The sequence below is a fragment of the Xenia sp. Carnegie-2017 genome, unplaced genomic scaffold (genome assembly GCF_021976095.1).
Source record: "Xenia sp. Carnegie-2017 unplaced genomic scaffold, XeniaSp_v1 HiC_scaffold_14, whole genome shotgun sequence".
NCBI classification, from domain to species: domain Eukaryota; kingdom Metazoa; phylum Cnidaria; class Anthozoa; order Malacalcyonacea; family Xeniidae; genus Xenia; species Xenia sp. Carnegie-2017.
This window is the reverse complement of record NW_025813447.1, coordinates 1,515,849-1,536,266: the sequence shown is the minus strand read 5'-3', so window position 1 is coordinate 1,536,266 and position 20,418 is coordinate 1,515,849. Positions and strand designations below refer to the sequence as shown.

General features: G+C 37.2%; 4 protein-coding genes and 1 long non-coding RNA gene across 9 annotated transcripts in view; 2 read left to right on the top strand and 3 right to left on the bottom strand.

The window, feature by feature from the left end:
* Positions 1-9,309: 9,309 nt before the first annotated feature.
* LOC124433879 (HMG box-containing protein 1-like) lies at positions 9,310-11,090 on the bottom strand. Its single transcript, XM_046983729.1, has 5 exons — positions 10,980-11,090; positions 10,601-10,812; positions 9,810-10,337; positions 9,600-9,738; positions 9,310-9,511 (listed from the first exon to the last, which is right to left on the bottom strand). Exons 3-5 carry the CDS (start codon positions 10,067-10,069, stop codon positions 9,482-9,484), a joined length of 429 nt encoding a protein of 142 aa, XP_046839685.1. The 5' UTR covers positions 10,070-10,337; positions 10,601-10,812; positions 10,980-11,090; the 3' UTR covers positions 9,310-9,481.
* A 272-nt stretch (positions 11,091-11,362) lies between these two features.
* LOC124433869 (sorcin-like) lies at positions 11,363-12,333 on the top strand. The gene has a single exon (XM_046983709.1). The coding sequence runs from the start codon at positions 11,458-11,460 to the stop codon at positions 12,061-12,063; it is 606 nt and encodes a 201-aa protein (XP_046839665.1). The 5' UTR covers positions 11,363-11,457; the 3' UTR covers positions 12,064-12,333.
* A 362-nt stretch (positions 12,334-12,695) lies between these two features.
* Positions 12,696-19,324, bottom strand: LOC124433854. Of its 5 annotated transcripts, none has more exons than XM_046983663.1 (9): positions 19,101-19,324; positions 18,986-19,038; positions 17,836-18,820; positions 17,468-17,770; positions 16,322-16,493; positions 15,316-15,766; positions 14,213-14,996; positions 13,790-13,985; positions 12,696-13,548 (listed from the first exon to the last, which is right to left on the bottom strand). In XM_046983663.1, the coding sequence occupies exons 3-9, from the start codon at positions 17,986-17,988 to the stop codon at positions 13,340-13,342; spliced, it is 2,268 nt and encodes a 755-aa protein (XP_046839619.1). In that variant the 5' UTR covers positions 17,989-18,820; positions 18,986-19,038; positions 19,101-19,324; the 3' UTR covers positions 12,696-13,339. The 5 variants fall into 5 exon arrangements, with proteins under 5 accessions (XP_046839619.1, XP_046839620.1, XP_046839617.1 ...); XM_046983664.1 differs by having other exon boundaries at positions 19,105-19,324; XM_046983661.1 differs by having other exon boundaries at positions 17,836-19,038.
* LOC124433895 lies at positions 14,991-16,137 on the top strand. Its single transcript, XR_006944639.1, has 2 exons — positions 14,991-15,088; positions 15,332-16,137. It is a non-coding gene; the product is annotated as an uncharacterized LOC124433895 (long non-coding RNA).
* Positions 19,325-20,207: 883 nt separating the features above from the next.
* The window catches only part of LOC124433866 (putative transcription factor capicua), a 1,907-nt gene continuing 1,696 nt past the window's right edge, over positions 20,208-20,418 (bottom strand). Inside the window, exon 6 of the mRNA XM_046983693.1 lies at positions 20,208-20,409. Within this exon, the coding sequence (XP_046839649.1) occupies positions 20,380-20,409 (30 nt within the window). The 3' untranslated portion in view covers positions 20,208-20,379. The remainder of the gene's footprint in view (positions 20,410-20,418) is intronic.

Here is a 20,418-nt window from a genome sequence, read left to right as displayed (position 1 = left end):
TAGTTACAAAATTATAAAATATTTACAAAAAAGGAAAAGAAAAATAAGTATTAAGAACTTATAACAAAAAATATTATTATAAAGTAAATATAGTGTTGTAGTGGTGAACTTGGATATTTAAATCGGGATTAGTTTTATTAATGTGTAGAGCTTCCTTGATTTTGAGTGAGAAAGTGGATTGATCAGTGTCGATGATTTTAAAACAGGAAGGTGAGAATTTGTTTTACATGAAGGAGAGGCTTGAAGATGTTTGTAGATAGTGGAGTTTTGTCTGTGTGAGTATGTTCCTTTATCCTGGTAGATAATTGGCGAGAAGTTTCACCAATATAGCGGGAATTACATCCCGCACATGAAAATTGATAAACTACCATAGATTTGGAAAGTTCGGGAAGTGGGTCTTTAAACGAAAATAAAGATTTTATTTTAAAAGGTGTGAAAATAAGTTTAACGTCAATGTCAGTGCAGTAGCGTTTAGTGATTTGTGTGAGTTTGCGTTGTGTGTGTCGTGTGTAATCACCTATGTAAGGTAGTTTGAAATAACGTTTATTGTCAGGTTGTTGTATATCGTTAGTGTTAGTTGTGGAGTTAGATGAGTCAGTGCTTTTCTTGTTGTCCAAATAGTGTTGTATAGTGTTGTTGATGAAATGAAAAGGAAAAGAATTACGTTGGAGAGTGAATATTAGTTTCTTTTAATCACGTTGAAAGCCGATGTCTGTGTTGTTGAGTTTCCGTGCTCTGTCGGTCAGTGTTCGTATCAGTCCAATTTTGTAATTTAATGGTGTGAAACTAAAAAAGTTAGTCAGTAGTCCTGTATATGTTGGTTTGTGGTACGTAGAGGTCATACAGTTTTCATGTGATTTAGTTAGTAAGATGTCAAGAAAGGGTAACTGATTGTCTTGTTCGGTTTAGTATGTAAAGTTTATGCTTTGATGTTGTTTGTTGATGTATTCGTAAAAGAGTAATGCTTCGTCTTTGTTATGAAAAATGCAAAAAATGTCGTCAACGTATCTGCGGTAAAATAAAGGTTTAAATATCCACAGACAAACAGACAAAAACTCCACTATCTACAAACATCTTCAAGCCTCTCCTTCATGTAAAAACAAATTCTCACCTTCCTGTTTTAAAATCATCGACACTGTCAATCCACTTTCTCACTCAAAATCAAGGAAGCTCTACACATTAATAAAACTAATCCCGATTTAAATATCCAAGTTCACCACTACAACACTATATTTACTTTATAATAATATTTTTTGTTATAAGTTCTTAATACTTATTTTTCTTTTCCTTTTTTGTAAATATTTTATAATTTTGTAACTAAATCATAATCCTATTCATTGTAATCAGTGGCGTAGCTAGCGGTCCCGCTACTCCCGCCCGGCGGGAGTAGAAATTTCCCAAAAAAACAATAAATATTCTATTTGGACATAAGATATACATTATTTCACGAACAATTTGTAATATTATGTTTTATTCGTTCATATTTACGCTTTTATTAGGTGGTTCGTATTTCGTAATCGTAATACAGCAAAATCTCAAGATTTGTTATGTAACCTAGCAACCGCCTTTTCTCGCACATTGCATACTCGCGCGATTCTCCACGTATTCCGCCCATCTTCAGAGGGCGGAACATACAATATAATTCTATATAAGAAGTTTTGAATTCTGGTTGGCTAAGGGACTTGACGCATGCTCAAATCTGCTGTTTTTATAGTCGAACTCCCGCTATTTTAAATTGGCGGAGGTTGTAATTATTTGACCTTTTAATACAAGTACAGCGATTAGTGATTATCAAATTACCTGTCATTGTCGGTATTAATTTTCCATTGTGTTTACTCTCAAATTGCTATTTTGTATTTGTGTATGACACAATGGCTTCAAGTGCGACTGCGATTTGCTCAACTGATGTTGATTTAGTAAATAGCTTATTAGCTAAACCGTTCTCTGCTCTATCGTCGGTCGAACAGAATGTTATCGTTCATGAACGGCCTACTCCTGATTTAACTATCCAAAATAAGGGAAGAGCATTTCAGAGAGATTGGTATGAGGCGAAGGACTGGCTGTGTGGCAGTACAACCTTGCAGAAAGTGTTTTGTTGGCCATGTCTAATGTTTTCCCCCAAAACATCGCCATCGTGGACTAAGAATGGCTACAACGATATGCGGAGTATTATGTCTGATGCTAAGAAGCATGAAAAATCTAAATCGCATTTGACTGCATTTAAGACATGGAAAACGTATGGAGCTAGTGAACGAATTGATTGTCTTATGTCCCTCGCTAGAAGAAATGAGATTCAGCGTCACAATGAGGAGGTAAGACAAAATCGAGAAATTTTAAAACTGTTACTGAGGCCGTGCTGTATTTGTCAAAGCAAGAGTTGCCATTTAGAGGTCACAATGAGTCCGAAGGTAGCTTGAACAAAGGTAATTATAGAGAGTTGCTCGAATGTTTTGCTAAGTTTGATTCTGTATTTGAGCGTCGACTGCACAGTAGACTAGCAGAATCTGATATAGTTGGTGACAGAAGATTTACTGGAGTCTCCCCAGAAATTCAAAATGGTCTTATCAGCTGTCTTGATTCAATTATTGAAGATGAAATCAGAAAGGAAATAAATGATTGCACATTTATGAGTATTCAGGTTGATGAAGCATCTGATGTCTCCACCAAAGAGCAGCTAAGTGTTATTGCTCGGTTTGACAAAGCAAGTGAAATTATGGAGAGGCAATTAGGATTTGTGGATGTAAGTATGAACAGAAATGCCACAGCAATATCACAAGTTGTCAAAGGTAAACTTGTTGAGTATTCTAATATAAAAGAAAAACTGGTTTTACAAACATATGATGGTGCTTCTGTCATGTCTGGCCATATTAATGGTGTTCAAGCAATGGTTCGACTAGAGTATCCTTTTGCTCATTTTGTTCATTGTGCAGCTCATAGATTGAACCTGGTCCTATGCCAGTCAGCCTCATCAATTTCTCCTGTTAAAATCTTTTTTATTAATATAGCTACATTCAGCACATTTACAAGCAATGCCCCAAAAAGAAAAGCTTTTCTCACATCTAACAACCTTGAGTTTCCTGCCCCTGGTGAAACAAGATGGTATTATCGCTCTAGATTAATCAATGTATTGCACAAAACTATGAAAAACTTTTAGATATTTTTGAGGGGTACATGAACAACCAGCTGGGTGGGATGATGAGTCATTAAGTAAAATAAGTGGCTTACTGCATTATCTTGATAGCTTTCTCTTTGTTTTCTAGTGTGTGTTTTTACAGGATTTTAGAACAGTCCACAATTTTGTATTCCATTCTTCAAAATAGGGAAACCCATTTTAACTATGGCATAAGCAAGATTGACAATTTCAAGCAGTTTATTGTGTCACTTCGCACAGATCAAGCTTTCACCGAGTTTTACCAAACTGCACTAGAAAAGTAGGCCCACCAGCAACCAGAGCAGATAGTAGATACAATTACAAACAGCTTTATTTTGAGATTATTGATTCCATTAAAGGCATGTTAAGTGAACGATTTCAAGATATTAATCAGTTCGAGTTTTTAGACCTTGTAAATCCTAAACTATTTACTACATGGAAGGGCATAGTTCCACAGGAGAAGATCAATCTTCTCAAAGATAAGTATAGTCCTCTTTTTGACATCCAAACTTGGGAGAGTCAACTTTCCTTCATTTACAACGACAAGGACTTTCACAAAGAGTGCAGTAATGAGGTTCTTAAATACATCTTCAAATTTAATCTCCAGTCGAGTTTAGGTCAAGTGGTAAATTTGTTAAAATTGAATGGTGTGTTGGCAGTGGCAAGTGCTTCAGTAGAGAGGTCGTTCTCTTGCTTAAAAGGGTAAAAGCTATTTAAGAAATAGAATGGGTCAAGGTCGGCTTAGCTCTTTGTGTAGAATATCTATTCACAAAGATATCATTGAAAAGAAAGAGGAATCAGAGGTGTTGCATAACGAGGTGGTTGAAAATTTGTAGAAAACCCAGGAGGCTGGCCTTTCTTTATAAATGATGAGTATAGTATGTGTTTTGATATTTGTTCGTATAATACATGGTACTTCATTGAGAAAATTAAGCATAACTTTTATAGAATAAAGCCATCCCTGTCTACTTGCCCCAATCTAAACAAGTTTAAACTAACAAGTAGAATGCTAAGAAAAATCTCTCTATGCACTTTAGAAGTGTCGTATACTATATTATTTTTGTGCTAATACAAATTTCTTCTGTTTATGCAGGGCATTGATGAGTAAATTATGTTTTAGGGGACAATTGTCTCCTGCGTAACGTTTCTCTGAGCCACCTTTAGTACCTTTTTAACTAGTTGCAGTTTCAACGATTGCCACATTAAGAATGCAGCTAACAAAAATGGGTTTTTATAAATTATTGTACAACAAATAATTCGCCCTCGAAATCGCAGGAAATGCTGTTTCCAAGGCTCTGGATTTCAAAATTTTCCGGGGGAGCATGCCCCCGGACCCCCCTAGTTGGGTCGCACCTCCGGCGCGAGATGGATTGGCGGGAGTGACTATTTTTCCTAGCTACGCCACTGATTGTAATTAATTTATTCATATCATATTACGTATCATATTACTTAACACTAACCATTCTGCACTGAAGATGGCATTATGATAATGTCGAAACATGTTTCCTTTCAAAAATATCGCCGTTTTTCTCAAGTGTTTTTTAAAATTGCTGCTAATTAGAAAAAATGAAAGTGTTTCGCGTCGACGTTTTGTCAACACAGCTGTGTGGAATGATTTTAAAGCATGTTGATCCGATTTATGTTGTATTACGGAAAGTGAACTTATTCGCTAGAAGAAGTGAAATTCTAGGATATTGTCGACTTGTTGTCACTTCTCATATATGCAGCAACTTCTTTGTTTTGTTTTTCTGACTCTGTCTGGCAGAGACAGTGTCATAGAATAGAGAATATATAGAAGGGCAACTCGCGTCGGTAATGTTTCCCATATCGTAATGTTTCCCATATGTATTCTCTATTCTATGACAGTGTTGCTAGATGGGTAGCCTGCAAACCCGCCCGAGCTACCTTTAAAAGTAGCCCATAAATAGCCCAATTATATTTTGCAAGAAATAGCCCAAATTTGCATCAAAACAAGTAAAAACTAGCCCAAGTCTGTTGAAAATATTTAATTTAAACCAAACTACACATTGATATCGTATATCGCATCGTTTACGTCTTCTGTAATTTCATACATTTCTGAAGTAAACCTAGATATCATTTGAGGCCAAGGAGTAAAATTGTTGCAGCAAATTTTTTGCGTTGCCATATATGATTTCACGTGCAAGAGATTCTCTAGTAGCGACTGTCCCATTCGATTTCTTAGTTTGGATTTTAGCAAAGCCATTAGAGAAAATGCTCTTTCAACTGCTGCGTTGCTAAAAGGAAGAGCCAAAAAAGAAAGTGCAAGGCTTCCTAACTCTTTCAACTCTTTCATGCTCTTTCATCTCTTTCAACTCTTTCAACTCTTTCATGCTCTTTCATCTCTTTCAACTCTTTCAACTCTTTCATCTCTTTCAACTCTTTCAACTCTTTCGTGCTCTTTCAACTGCTGCTTTGCTAAAAAGAAGAGCCAAAATAGAAAGTGCAAGGCTTCCCAACTCTTGAAACTCGTGATCCACAGAAGCATCAACTTGATTAATGACGTCCATCCAAAATTGCTCAATCTTCTGGTCGTTGACATCAATCCACTGGATTGAACCAATGCGACTATATTGTTGGTCAAGTTTACCTAAATCTCCGGAAAATAGTGGAAGAAACGACAGGTCTTGAAGAGATCGTTTCTGTTTGCCTGTAACAACAGTTGGACTTAGATCAGCAATAGACTCAAGCCGCTCCATATTGCATGGCAACCTTTGCTTCATTTGCCTAAGCAACTCAACCAGGAATTGTTGACATCTAGATTTGATTACATCAACCTTTTCAGAAGTTAAATTTGATTCCGCCAATGCCACTTGAAATAAAATACCAAAGTCGACCGCAGAAAGAGGCAAATGATTTCTCTCATCCTCTATGTCGTACGTGAGAGTGGAGCACCATGTTGTAAAGGTCACAGGCTTCATAGTACGGAAAAGAAACGCTTTATACAAACTCATAACATCAGTGAGGAGTTGCAACGGGTTAGCAGAATCTGACTGAAACAGCTTATTTACTCCGTTTAATTCTTTAAGGATAGGCTGCAGAAAAATTAGATATAATTTATTCTCCATGTCACCATACATTTGAAAAAGCAATTCTGCAGTGTAGTTGCGATCTTCATCTTTGGCAAGCTGAAAGTGTAGTTTCAGTTCGTCAAACTGTTGGAGTATTCGGTCAACACATGCAGAAATAGATAGCCAACTTGTGTCGGAGAGCTTTAAAATCTTCAAAGGTGCTTCCCCCACGTTGATAGCTGAATAGATCTGGCAATACTTTCGTTGCCTAGAAGTGCTATGAGAGAACCAGTTGTACGTTTCTGACACCATGAACTCCACATTCCGTGGCATTACTTTAAGAGCATGTGAGGAACAAAGTTGGATAGAATGACAAATGCATCTTATATGTATTATGTTAGGGCATAGTTCACGAAATTTTGTGATTACAGAATTGTTCCTTCCACACATTGTGTTGCACCCATCAGTGGCCAAGCCTATACACTGCTTGATATCAAGTTCCTTGCTCTCAAAAATTCAATTATTGCTTGAAAAATGGCCTCTGCCGTTCCTGATTCAATAGACTAAAGTCCAAGGAAGCTTGTGAGAATCTGTTGTTTGGCTGCGCTGTAATACTTAACCATAATGCACAGTTGCTTTTCATTGTCAATGTCAGTGCTTTCATCTATAATTAGTGAATAAGGGATATCGACCAATTCTTGAAGTAGCTGTTCTAACATCGCTGGTCCTAAGACACATTTAATCAAAGCAGTACACTTTGTTCTGTGGAGTTTAACATCTTTCCCTGAGACATCTTTAAATAACTCGCCAAGATGATCCACGGTGTTTAAGCTAGAATGACATGCGATGTGGGCAGCGATCTTTATCTCTGTAACTTTTAGAGAATTCTCTACTTTTTACTTTGACAACCTAACTCAAATAAGGTTCTTGAACTGGAAAAAGATTGCTTGTTGCGCTTATGTTTCTCAGTTTTTACATGAGAAACTAGATCCCCATGATGTGCTCGAATTTGAGTTTTGCAATACTTACAATATGCTTTTTGGTCGTCTCCTGGTACACTCAAAATCCATTCTTTCAAGATTTCTTCCTTTTCCCAGTCTTTACAATACTTTTTATGGTATTTTGCCCACTTTCCCATGTTATATTAGCACAATTGCTGTTTACCACGACAAAAACAAAAACACGTGGAAGCTAGATCATCAAAATTTTTTCCAGCCCAAAAAATCGCGCAAAAAGTTATTCCCAGCCCAAAAACCCGCAACCTCCCAAAATTTCCCGCAAACAGGCTTATAAACCAGCCCAATTGGGCGGGAAAACCGCCCATCTGGCAACACTGGGCAGAAACCTAAAACGGAACCTCTGAATGCTTGTCCGCGTGAGCTCAATTTTCAAACAATTGATCTAAAAATATTGTTTCCTAATCCAAATCCATAAGTCACGTCCCTTATGATTGCAAATGGTATGAAAGCAGTAAAATCCACGAAATTCCTTTTAACACATGATAGTTTAATACAGGATTGTCTTTCCAATAGAATATAAGAGAAGATGTGAATTTCAGTTCATCGGCTTTATTCGACGCTTGATCGGGTATTTCAATGCATTCAATCAGATTGTTGATTGTCTTGTCCATTCATGTTTTAAACAAACCAAAACTATTTCAATTTATTACCACAAGTTTAACTTGTGGCCTTGGTGACGCTTTTCAGGCTGTAACTTTCTGGCGTTATGTTTCTTTTCCGTATGGTTTCCATCAATGAACACAACTACCTAACTGGCAGGGCACATTGGTTTTCAATATAGAAAACCGGCATATGTGAAATCCTTGGTGGATTTTTGGTTCAGTGAAGTTGGCAAACTAAGTGAAATTGCAAAAAGCAAACCCCTAGCTGCTTACACAACTTGTGACAGGTTCCCCGTCATCGCTTGACTTACCACAATCTTTGTCTGTTTAAATGTTTTTTCTGTCTGTCTCACAGCTTTGGCGCTGTTAGATGAAGGATATTTACTCAATAAGAGATAATTCTTTGATGCAATCAGCAATCCTACCTACGTTACCAATGGCCGCTGAAGCGACTATATCATCTGTGCATGTTGCAAAGTTTCACAGTTGACCATTCGTGGGCTTTCTTATTTGAAAGGAGGTTCATTCACCGTCGTCATGATGAAATATGTAATGTTTGCTTTGCAATTGATGAAGTAGCCAATGTCCTTATTGTTGATTTCAGTTAACTTTTCAAATGGCGGTTGCCAAGTTACTTTCTAATGTTGCCAACTACGTTTCCAACTATGGAATATTCGATATTAAACTTGATCAACTCAAGTTGACAAGTTGTGTACTTGAGTACTGAAGTTGTGTACTTGAGTACTAAAGTTGTCAACTAAAGTCGCGAAGTACTGGCAAACGCGAAAGGTCTTTGTACCCTGTAGACATTTGGCAATGAATCCGTTCAGTAAGCAAGGAAAAGCTTTACCAATAGAAGTAAGAAATGAAATACTTGAAAGGTGGTTAAATAACCAGCGTTTGACAAACATTTTGAAGCAACTAAATCTACCGTATAAGACTATATCAAATATAATAGATCTATGGGTAGACACTGGTTCTATTGCACCTCGCCAGAGCGAACGTGATGTTCGAACCACGCGTACAGATGACGTTATTGCATACGCTGAATATCTAAAAATTAATAAATCATCTATTTACGCAAAAGAGATTCAGCAACAACTAGAAAATAACAAAGTTTGCCTTCCAGCAAACATACCTAGCAGGTCATCCATTAGTAGAATTTCGAAACGAGATCTTGTTTACTCTTACAAGATAATAAGTCAAATTCCTCGAGAGGCAGAACGGCCGGATGTTATGGAGAAGTTAGAAGCTTACGTAGCAAATATTTCATTGATTGATTGCAACCGTACGCATTTCTTTGATGAGTCGCCTGTAGTTGTTACGAGTGGCAACAGACGTCGAGGGCACAGTATGCAGGGTACTCCTGCATTTAAAATCCACCGATACTTTTCAATAACATTCATTATCGGTGAAAAATACTTCCACTTAACTCCTACACTACTTCCTGCACGTAATCTGGCCTTTAAAAACAGATGCGCGAAAAAGATCAAGTACGGAAACAAAAGTAGCCACGTCCAACTTCATTCGTTTTTGTTGAAATTTATCTATTTACATTATGTGTGCCTTAAAGTCACGATGAGGTGCGTAACTTATCGTTAGAGAAACCAAAAATACTAGCTATAGTTGGTGTAGGTATTGTGCTGTTTATATATACATACATTTCGTCAACTTTCCTAACTAGTGCTTCCTGTTGCCTCTTGAGGACATCTAAAAATGTTAAATAATTTGCGAAATAAACCAATGGTTTGCTTGCTTGATATACGAATGTCATTTTTTCAATGGATTGTTCACTTACTTGAGTCCGTTTGCGCTTCCAGCAGTCCGGATAAATTCTCTTGTGTTCTTCGGCCAAAGTTTTAGCCTCCATGATGTAGACTTTGCGCGCTTCTGAACTCAGCGATCGCCACTCATCACCAAGAATGACACTTATGGCTCTGGCAACAGCGATAAATGAAAACATGGATAAGTTTGGGCGATAGATTATACTAGGCACCACTCCTTTTACCTGTTATCTTTTGCCGGATGTTTTTGCGTGATTTCGAGCCGGTAACGTTTTGCAAAAAGCATAAACGCGTTCATCGGCCTACGTGCGTTCGAATTCGTGTTCTTCGTTTTTCTCGTTCGCTTTCCTTTTCGTTTTACAATCTGTAGGATGGAGTCGATTCTTCTTTGATATTCGACGCGCTCTTTTTTTCTCTGAAAATTTATGAAATTCGTATAAGCAGAGAATAGTATAGGAATATTTTGCTTCAGCAACGACGACATAAAAAAGTTACTATCGACCGAACACAAACATGTCCATGCTCACTAACGAGCCAATCATAGTGATCGAATGGTTATGTTAGCCAATCATATTTATCGAATGGTTATGTTAGCCAATCATAGTTATCGAATGGTTATGTTAGCCGTAGAGGGGGAAAAGTTTGAAACGTGTGACTCCTTACTCCTTATCTGGTGCATTTTACCGTACATTACCTTAGCCATATTACTCAAGGCTTGCGCTGCAGAATCCAAATCAAAAAGTGCTGATGGACTAAAAAGAAAGGAAGGAGATTCGTTTGTAGTGATTATTATACAGTGTTCCCCATGCTACCACACTTCAACAGAGCACACTTTTTCCAGATTTATAAAACTATGACACTCCTTGTGAAGTGATGTAAAAAAGATTTAATTTCATTATGTTCGAACACGAAATAATCTCGGCGATTTTTTGCTGCATAATTTTTTCGACCGTGTTATTGTTTCCCATCATCCTCAAATCTAACCAATTCTCAAGATGCAAATAAAGAAACGTACCGTTCCACTTTGGTTGAGTTATCAAAGAAACTTTGGTTCTTTGTTACGTCATCCAGTTGCAATTCACGACAAGGGGGCCTGGGACTGTTCGCTGCGTCCTTGACGTCATACTTAGACCAAGGTGTGTAAGTCGGCGGTATTTCATCGAAACGACTCTCGCGTTTCACTTCCTTTTCTTTCAAGTTGTGAGGTCGAAATCGTGCGGAGGTTGTCTACAGTTACATGAAGTATGTTGCATATTTCAATGAGGAGTGATGTGTAGTACCAACTTACTGAACAAACGAAAATGGCATTTGTTTCTGTTTCAGATGAAGTATGTGAATGACATGCTAAATCTTTCCTAACATTTTTTCCAAAACATTTACGTTTGCTACATTACCATCGTTGATTTAACATCCCACTTGTTATCTTCGAAAAGCTGGGTATTCCTCACGGTTGTCTTGGGTTGCTGTGCCAGCAGAGTCACCTGCAAACGTCGCTGAGTATTCTTGGATTCTTTCCCACAACATCGCAGTCGTCAGAGTCTACATTACGTATGATATTTTCTTTGTTATTTGCAATTCTATAGCCATAAATATGAAACAAAACCTTAAGTTTAACAACGTTTTGAACGTTCCAAGCTGTTATTGTTCAGATTGTGTTGCCATTAGCATTTTTTTAAATTTTTTTGTCTGAAAGCCCGGGTGATGCAGAACAGCGTGATGCAGTAACTTTTCACCTTCATGACGTCATTTCCTTTCATCCACTTGACGGCACATCCTTGTATTTAAATCTTTTTGTTTTAATGGCCCAACTAAGTGCCATACAAGTTCAATTGTGTATGTTTTTGTTATGTGAACTGGTCGCAAGCCTTCAAAATGTCTTGGAGCTATACGGAATTTAAAATTATACCAGAATCTGAGAGACGACGTCGCCTGGAACGTTTTGATGATAAAGACAAGGAAGTTGTGGAAATTTTTGAGAAAGTTGCCGGAGATGACGGTGTCATAGATGCTTATGAGTTACAGAACCTCCTACAGCTTTGTTTTCGACGCGAAATGGGAGATTATGACTTCAATTTGGAAACCTGTCGAAGTCTTTTGGCACTCTATGATGTGGACATGAGTTGTTGCATCGAGTTTGACGAATTTTATAAACTTTGGAGAGATTTGAAGATTTGGTATGGTGTGTTCAAGAAATACGATATTGACAGGAGTTTTGATATGGACAAGAAAGAATTACGGCAAGCACTCGCAGGAATTCCCGACCTTCATATCACTGTCAAAACTATCGAAATATACTCGAAAAGATTTGTTAACAGGGAGAGCAGAGTCGGTCTTGACGATTTTCTTCAAATTATCGCGAGGATCAAGTGTTTGAGTAGATCTTTTGAAAGACAAATGTTAAGAAGCGGAAGTTATGGTCGAAATCCCAAGGCAATGTTCACTTTAGATGCATATGTGGAGGCAGCTTTGATATCCTAGATCGTAATGACGGCAAATATATGTATTTATGGAGAGATATAGTTTTGATAATGATTTACGAACTCAATACATTAAATGCTCAAATCAATTTCCTAGATTACATGTAACAAGGATGAATTTGTAAATTCCACGCGATTGTCTCGGGACGATCATAAGGACGAGAGATCCTTTACGTCATTACAAGAACGTAATGACTAATTAAACTGATTGTAATTATAAAACTTATCCCTGAAGAACATATGTACACGAGAATCTATTTATGGTTCATCATTTTGGTTTTCCTTTTTTTTTTACTTTCGCTTTATTGATCATAAGATGTATATTTTGACAAAATCACCGCATTTACCTCACTAGCAAAAAAAACGCGAGAAGAGATGAAGGACTAGAGACAGCATGAACGAACAAAACATTGCGTCAAGTTGCTTATGCGTTTGTCATAAAGTTTTTTTTGCCTTGATAATATCGAATCACTGAGGCAAGACAATTCCCATTGACGACGGTTATTATCTGTTTACATTGTTGGATAAAGACCGCGAAAAATATAAATGTTGTTAAATTTTCTACACACATTAAACTTCGTTTTCCGCTTGTAAACAGATTTCGAATTGAAACACACAGCTATTTCAAAGGGCTTGTTTTCTTAAATACTTTTATTATTTCTACTCGGCTGCTAACAAGATCTAAAAAGGATTCAAAAACAAAAACAAAATCTCCCAAATTTGGCCAAATATGTGAACGATACCTACAATGAAACGTTGTACTTGCTGAAGACTTGTACCTAAACATTTTATAGTTCCATTAAACAATGCATTTCGTGGTCAAATTTTCCGGATTTTCCTTTATTTTGAAGGCCAAAACACCAAGCCATCCAGGGACGTAAATATACCACAGACACTTAATCTGGAGAATGTGGGATGCAGGCTAGAGAGATTGCACATCAGGGCTGCGCACAACTCGTAGCCTTGGATACAAGGGGTGCAAGAGAGATGCCAAAATACTAATATTCCAAAATTCAAAAAACTAAGCAAAAGCAATTGTGATTTTAAAATGTTTAACGGCGCACACTTCCCAAAATCTACCAATCGTAATAAAAAGAATTTTTGTCATTTGAACTGTTGTCTTCCTCCGTGACTGCATGGTCAATTTTCTCATCTATACACCACGGGAATTTCATTCGTATGCAAGACAAACATCCAAAGACGGTAAATTTGGTTTGAAATGTGCTAATTTAACTACTGTCGCTAGGTGGATGCTGGAACCATATTCATATTGAGAACTACGTTTTTGAAGGCGTCGCTCCATGACAAAAGCATACTTCACGTAGAAACGGATGCGTTTTTCTTATGCAATCTGATTGGTCGTTGTATGCGTTGATTCGGCTAAGTTGTTGATTGACGTTTGGAATGCCGCTGATCAGTTGCACCGTAGACTCGTACATGCCGTTGTTTGGTGACGTTATCAGTTGGAGTTGATACATGCATCCTCCTGCGAGCGAAAAATGATGTTTTTAAGAATGTTTACACAGGGACTGCGAAAGATGGTTGATTGGGAGGAGGTGCTTCATATATGTTATAATCTGTAATCACAATCGATTTTCAAAGAAACTAATAAAGTGCAACATGTATATAAATAATACCCTCCTCCCCCCAGTTATCAACCTTCCGTGGTCCGTGCTGTAAACATCATTGAGCATGCGCATGGCCAAAAGAAGACTTCATAAGTTTACCTTTGAGGATCTTGCTCATCGTGAACTGTCCACGATTCGTTTCCTCTACTCCTCCTTTTGACGTGATGAGCTTCGCCGAGATGACTTCTTTCAAATTCAGTCGAGCGCATTTTGCCTCCACGCTATTTTTTGTCAATCTTTCGTTAATCATGTCTACAAAAGCTGACGCACTTTTCTGTACGTCTTCATTATCGACCTGAAAGCATAAGTGAAACGGTGAGTAATTCCACGTATTCATAATATAAAACTAAAAATTCTTTTTTGAACACTTTGAGTTGAATTTAATAACTTATAACTATGAAGGAATGTTATATGCAGTGCGGTAATTTAATTTAATTCTTATAACTGTTGATTAAACTTGAAACAAATTTGGGAATTTTGTTTTTCCCTCGACAGGAAATCCTTTACGAAAACCTACAATACCTCAACGTCTTTCCAATCCACGCATGGGCAGAAATGAAAAGGGATGCCAGCCTGCTCGCAGGTCCTCCATCCTATATCAGTGAACAAACTCTTGCCGTGAGGAAGTTCCCGAGGTTCGCGTGGATACATGAGGATATGTTGGAATGTAGCGTGAATATCAAACGGCGTAGTTAGAACATGTCTGTTCCTCTGTATATTCTCGTAAAGTTTTGGATAGACCTTTTCAAACCACTCCGGTAAAGTGACTGACAGAAACGGTAGCCGTTCCTCCATGCGTCCAAGGACCGTAGAACGTACGAAACCGTGTCGTAAACCATGATCACCAAATAATATAAGTATGGTGTTATTGAGGTAACCTTCAGTTTTGAAATACTTTAAAAACGATAAAAGATCATCTTCAACCAACGATATGAAATTAAAATCTTCGTGATGGCAAAAGTCGGAGCTTATTTGAAAACCAAATTTCAATTGATTGGGATACGCTTTGAAGAAGCTTTTTATACTGTTGAAGCTGATATTATAAATGGCCTGCGAACCAAGGCAATGTCCCTTCAGATAACTCATACCACCAACCATCTTTTGGTACTTTGTCGAGAGTCTATCCAACGCTACGTACCATAACGGTAGAAGGTAATGGTCGATTGGCGGTTTGCAGAAACTTTTAAGACGTGTGGTAATAGCGCCCCAGAAAACCTCGTCTTCATTGTAAAATGTTGCGTAGCCATGCGCACTCATGTCTTTGAATATCCATGGCCAACGATCTAGGCATTTGGCAGAAAACTTCCTACAAGAAGAAAAATTTTGTTGAATACTTCACTTCACTTACAAATGTAATTACATGGTTTTATTAACAGCAGCATTGGAATCATTTGAATGGTAAGTAACAGTTACTCATGATTACGTCATCATGATTACGTCATTAGGAGAAGTCCAGGTGTAGTGATCATCTCTAAATGTGGATCATCCAGGTTAGCGAAGTCCTGAGGACTATTGCTGTTAGGACTGTTAATGATTTTCACTATAGATATCAAAATGTCAGTAAACACCAACACTAGCAGTCCTTGTGACAATCTACATCTACAAATATACTATATATATCTAACCCTCTTCTTCCTTCAGGCAACTCATCAATATGTTGTCCAACCAGCATTGCTATCAATGCTGCAGTTGTTCCATCACCAACAATGGATTGCGCATTGAATATTTGTGATTTCAAATCATTCTTAAGGTACTTGTATATCGGATCTAGCTTTCGTTGAAAGTGTGCATGGGAAGTAGAATCTAAGCCCACCATCATAATGTTCAGTGGTATTCCTGGTTTCTTTTGAGGAACTCTGTTTAGTATTTCATCACGAGAATTCACTTCCATGTGAAATTCTTTTTGAATTTTATTATCTGTTTTGTGAATCTCGACATACACCATGTCTTCGTTAAGGATCACCTCTGGCTTTGATGGTGTAAGGGTGCCTTTTTCCTTGACATTAAACCATTCTCCAGAGTTGCTACGTCCTGTAATAACTTCATATTCTGCTTTGATTGCTCTTAATCTTCCAGCTAGAAAACAACACTTATCCATGAGTTTTGGCGCATCATGTTACAAGTATGTTCATAATTTAAAAATTTTTATACACAAATATAACAAACAAAATTTTTACCAAACATAAGTTATGTAGGTGCACAATATGTGTAAATGGAGAAAATGGGGACCCAATGATGTATGAAAGGATAATTAGAGGCTTATGCAAATATGTATAGAACACTATAACTCTTTATCCTTGATACATATCGAAAATGGTGTTGTGCTTTTTACATATTGCAGTTGATTGTTTTCATACATCTTTGATGTTTGATGTATTCTTAGTTGTTAGTACCTACAAGTAAAAGTGGTTTTTTAAACAGGTGCTATTTTTATTTTTAATACCTAATTCTGTGTATCAACTAAAATATTCAATATATGCATGTGACATGTATAGACTTCCTGTTCAAAATGTTTTTTTCCTTCATTGCTGGACAGAACTTTGACAAATCAAGTTTTTGGCTGAAGATCACAAGCCAACCATAGAAACTTTATTCAAGCAAATTACTGAGATGAATGAACTTTAAACATACCTGATGTTAGCGTCAACTTTCCATTTCTATAAAATGTCAAGTTTTTTTCTCCTTTGCAAACCAGAGGCTCCACTTTCTTTACCATTTTCATGACAGTAGAATCAAATGGGTCAATGTTGGGAATATTGCATATCTTGTTTGATGTTTTAGTATTCGCTTCTTCCCTTCTTTCCTGAAAGAAAAAATGAAATAGATTTCAAAATAGCAAATATCATGGTGAATGGTGATAATAACAATGTAATAGTTCTTAAAAGAACTGTTTTAACCAAAACACTAACCAAACAATTCAAAGGAACCGTTATTTACAGCTAGAAAGAGACACTATGCATTTCGGCAGACTTCTCGTCAGGGGTCAACGTATGCTAAATTAAAACCTCCAAACCATGCTATATTTATAACGTTACAAAAGGTCAATGTCATCCCTATTTTTAGAGATAACACTTAAAACTCTCGGTGATATTTTTTGCATGCAATGTGGTCTTTATATTCTCAAATAGAACTATTCTTCCACCCACGCCCAAAGAGTCTCTCCCTGCTCAAATATCAAGCAATGTAGTCTACGAGTTTAAATGTGAGTGTGATGCTCGCTATGTAGGTAGGACTTCTCAAAGGTTGAGTGAGAGAATAAAACAGCATGTACCAGCTTCTGTCAGGAATAAAACTGTTCCTTTACGACAACTACCAAAACGTGGGTGTAAAAGTGAAAATCCGATTCTATGTGATTCAGCGATTGGAAAACATCTTTTGAGCAACACTCGCTGTGCCAATGCTTATTCTGATGAAAACTTTAGAATTATTGAAAAATGTCGCTCGTTATTCCAGCTACGCGTCATGGAGTCGGTATTAATTAAATTGACTAATCCTGTCCTGGAGGTTCTCATTTAGCAGACGTTGACACCTGACGAGAAGTCGGCCGAAATGCATAGTGTCTCTTTCTAGCTGTAAATAACGGTTCCTTTGAATTGTTTGGTTAGTGTTTTGGTTGAAACAGTTCTTTTAAGAACTATTACATTGTTATTATCACCATTCACCATGGTATTTGCTATTTTGAAATCTATCTTTAAGTTTGTCACCACGACAAAGTCTCTGTTTCATTATTTAAAAAATGAAATATTAAAAAACACGATTTAGCACATGTCAACTTACTGATGTGAACTTAGGTAAACACCTTACCCTCACCGGCGCACATTCGTCTGATTCTTTCAACATCAAAAGGTCTTTATATTCATTTTTGTATGTGGTGACAATACCAAGTGAGAATTTCGGTTTGCCATTTTTACCACGCTTGAATGTGGCCGTTTTCGTTCCGAAGTTATAAGTCACTCCGAAACATTTACTTCCCATGTTGAAACACATCATTAAGGCTTCTTCGGTTTTTATTGTACACGAGTCATTAGATAGGGAGCTTGTACAATGGAAATCCGCCTGTATTATGTCTAAATTATCCACCTAGAAATTCGCGTGATATTATTAAATTGATTGTTGTTTTGATTTAACACTAAATATAAACTCACCTTCACGAAATACTTGTCGTAGTTGTTGTAATAGTCAACGCTGTATTGTATCGATTTTAACAAGCAATATACTGCTATAGCGCCGACAACTGTTCTCGCAGTCAGTTGCTGCCGGACATTACGAATCAAAAATGACTTCATCGGTCTTAACATGTTCTCCCGAGCTAGAGCAATTTCTATTCGAAGCGAAGAGATTTAAGCTTCAAAAAACACACGAATACGCGAATTTTGAAGAGACGTTTTTGGTTCCTTGCCTTGGTGATAACAAGAGTGGATTCTTGTAAATTTTCTTATACTCGACCAAGGAACCATAACTGAGTATTGTTGTGCAAACAATTTGTTATGCATACCTCATTAAAGGATTTGAAAGGCAAAAATGAAAGTGTTTCGCGTCGACGTTTTGTCAACACAGCTGTGTGGAATGATTTTGAAGCATGTTGATCCGATTTATGTTGTATTACGGAAAGTGAATTTATTCGCTAGAAGAAGTGAAATTCTAGGATATTGTCGACTTGTTATCACTTCTCATATATGCAGCAACTTCTTTGTTTTGCAGCGACAAACAATATATCCAAATATGTCTGGCAGAGACCTAAAACGGAATCTCTGAATGCTTGTCCGCGTGAGCTCATGTTTCAAACAATTGATCTAAAAATATTGTTTCCTAATGATTGCAAATGGTATGAAAGCAGTAAAATCCACGAAATTCCTTTTAACACATGATAGTTTAATACAGGATTGTCTTTCCGATAGAATATAAGAGATGTGAATTTCAGTTCATCGGCTTTATTCGACGCTTGATCGGATATTTCAATGAATTCAATCAGATTGTTGTTTGTCTTGTCCATTCATATTTTAAAAAGACAAAAACTATTTCAATTTATTACCACAAGTTTAACTTGTGGCCTTGGTGACGCTTTTCAGGCTGTAACTTTCTGGCGTTATGTTTCTTTTCAGTATGGTTTCCATCAATGAACACAACTACCTAAATGGCAGGGCACATTGGTTTTCATTATAGAACGCCGGCATATGTGAAATCCTTGGTGGATTTTTGGTTCAGTCAAGTTGGCAAACTAAGTGAAATTGCAAAAAGCAAACCCCTAGCTGCTTACACAACTTGTGACAGGTTCCCCGTTATCGCTTGACTTACCACAATCTTTGTCTGTTTAAATGTTTTTTTCTGTCTGTCTCACAACTTTGGCGCTGTTAGATGAAGGATATTTACTCAATAAGAGATAATTCTTTGATGCAATCAGCAATCCTACCTACGTTACCAATGGCCGCTGAAGCGACTATATCATCATCTGTGCATGTTGCAAAGTTTCACAGTTGACCATTCGTGGGCTTTCTTATTTGAAAGGAGGTTCATTCACCGTCGTCATGATGAAATATGTAATGTTTGCTTTGCAATTGATGAAGTAGCCAATGTCCTTATTGTTGATTTCAGTTAACTTTTCAAATGGCGGTTGCCAAGTTACTTTCTAATGTTGCCAACTACGTTTCCAACTATGGAATATTCGATATTAAACTTGATCAACTCAAGTTGACAAGTTGTGTACTTGAGTACTGAAGTTGTGTACTTGAGTACTGAAGTTGTGTACTTGAGTACTAAAGTTGTCAACTAAAGTTGCGAAGTACTGGCAAACGCGAAAGGTCTTTGTACCCTGTAGACATTTGGCAATGAATCCGTTCAGTAAGCAAGGAAAAGCTTTACCAATAGAAGTAAGAAATGAAATATTTGAAAGGTGGTTAAATAACCAGCGTTTGACAAACATTTTGAAGCAACTAAATCTACCGTATAAGACTATATCAAATATAATAGATCTATGGGTAGACACTGGTTCTATTGCACCTCGCCAGAGCGAACGTGATGTTCGAACCACGCGTACAGATGACGTTATTGCATACGCTGAATATCTAAAAATTAATAAATCATCTATTTACGCAAAAGAGATTCAGCAACAACTAGAAAATAACAAAGTTTGCCTTCCAGCAAACATACCTAGCAGGTCATCCATTAGTAGAATTTCGAAACGAGATCTTGTTTACTCTTACGAGATAATAAGTCGAATTCCTCGAGAGACAGAACGGCCGGACGTTAGGGAGAAGTTAGAAGTTTACGTAGCAAATATTTCATTGATTGATTGCAACCGTATGCATTTCTTTGATGAGTCGCCTTTAGTTGTTACGAGTGGCAACAGACGTCGAGGGCACAGTATGCAGGGTACTCCTGCATTTAAAATCCACCGATACTTTTCAATAACATTCATTATCGGTGAAAAATACTTCCACTTAACTCCTACACTACTTCCTGCACGTAATCTGGCCTTTAAAAACAGATGCGCGAAAAAGATCAAGTACGGAAACAAAAGTAGCCACGTCCAACTTCATTCGTTTTTGTTGAAATTTATCTATTTACATTATGTGTGCCTTAAAGTCACGATGAGGTGCGTAACTTATCTTTAGAGAAACCAAAAATACTAGCTATAGTTGGTGTAGGTATTGTGCTGTTTATATATACATACATTTCGTCAACTTTCCTAACTAGTGCTTTCTGTTGCCTCTCGAGGACATCTAAAAATG

Bases quoted from the DNA above. Each gene is read 5' to 3' on its own strand.
- LOC124433879 (XM_046983729.1), bottom strand. From the start codon at position 10,069: ATGTCGTCGTTGCTGAAGCAAAATATTCCTATACTATTCTCTGCTTAT. The intron at 9,739-9,809 runs GTAAAAGGAGTG...CGCTGTTGCCAG, and splicing joins CATCCGGCAAAAGATAACAG to AGCCATAAGTGTCATTCTTG. The intron at 9,512-9,599 runs GTAAGTGAACAA...TAACATTTTTAG, and splicing joins GGAAGCGCAAACGGACTCAA to ATGTCCTCAAGAGGCAACAG.
- LOC124433854 (XM_046983661.1), bottom strand. From the start codon at position 17,988: ATGTTAAGACCGATGAAGTCATTTTTGATTCGTAATGTCCGGCAGCAA. The intron at 15,767-16,321 runs GTATGTTTAAAG...GTTGTTTTCTAG, and splicing joins AAAGTTGACGCTAACATCAG to CTGGAAGATTAAGAGCAATC. The intron at 13,986-14,212 runs GTATTGTAGGTT...TTATGCTTTCAG, and splicing joins TGGATTGGAAAGACGTTGAG to GTCGATAATGAAGACGTACA.
- LOC124433869 (XM_046983709.1), top strand. From the start codon at position 11,458: ATGTCTTGGAGCTATACGGAATTTAAAATTATACCAGAATCTGAGAGA.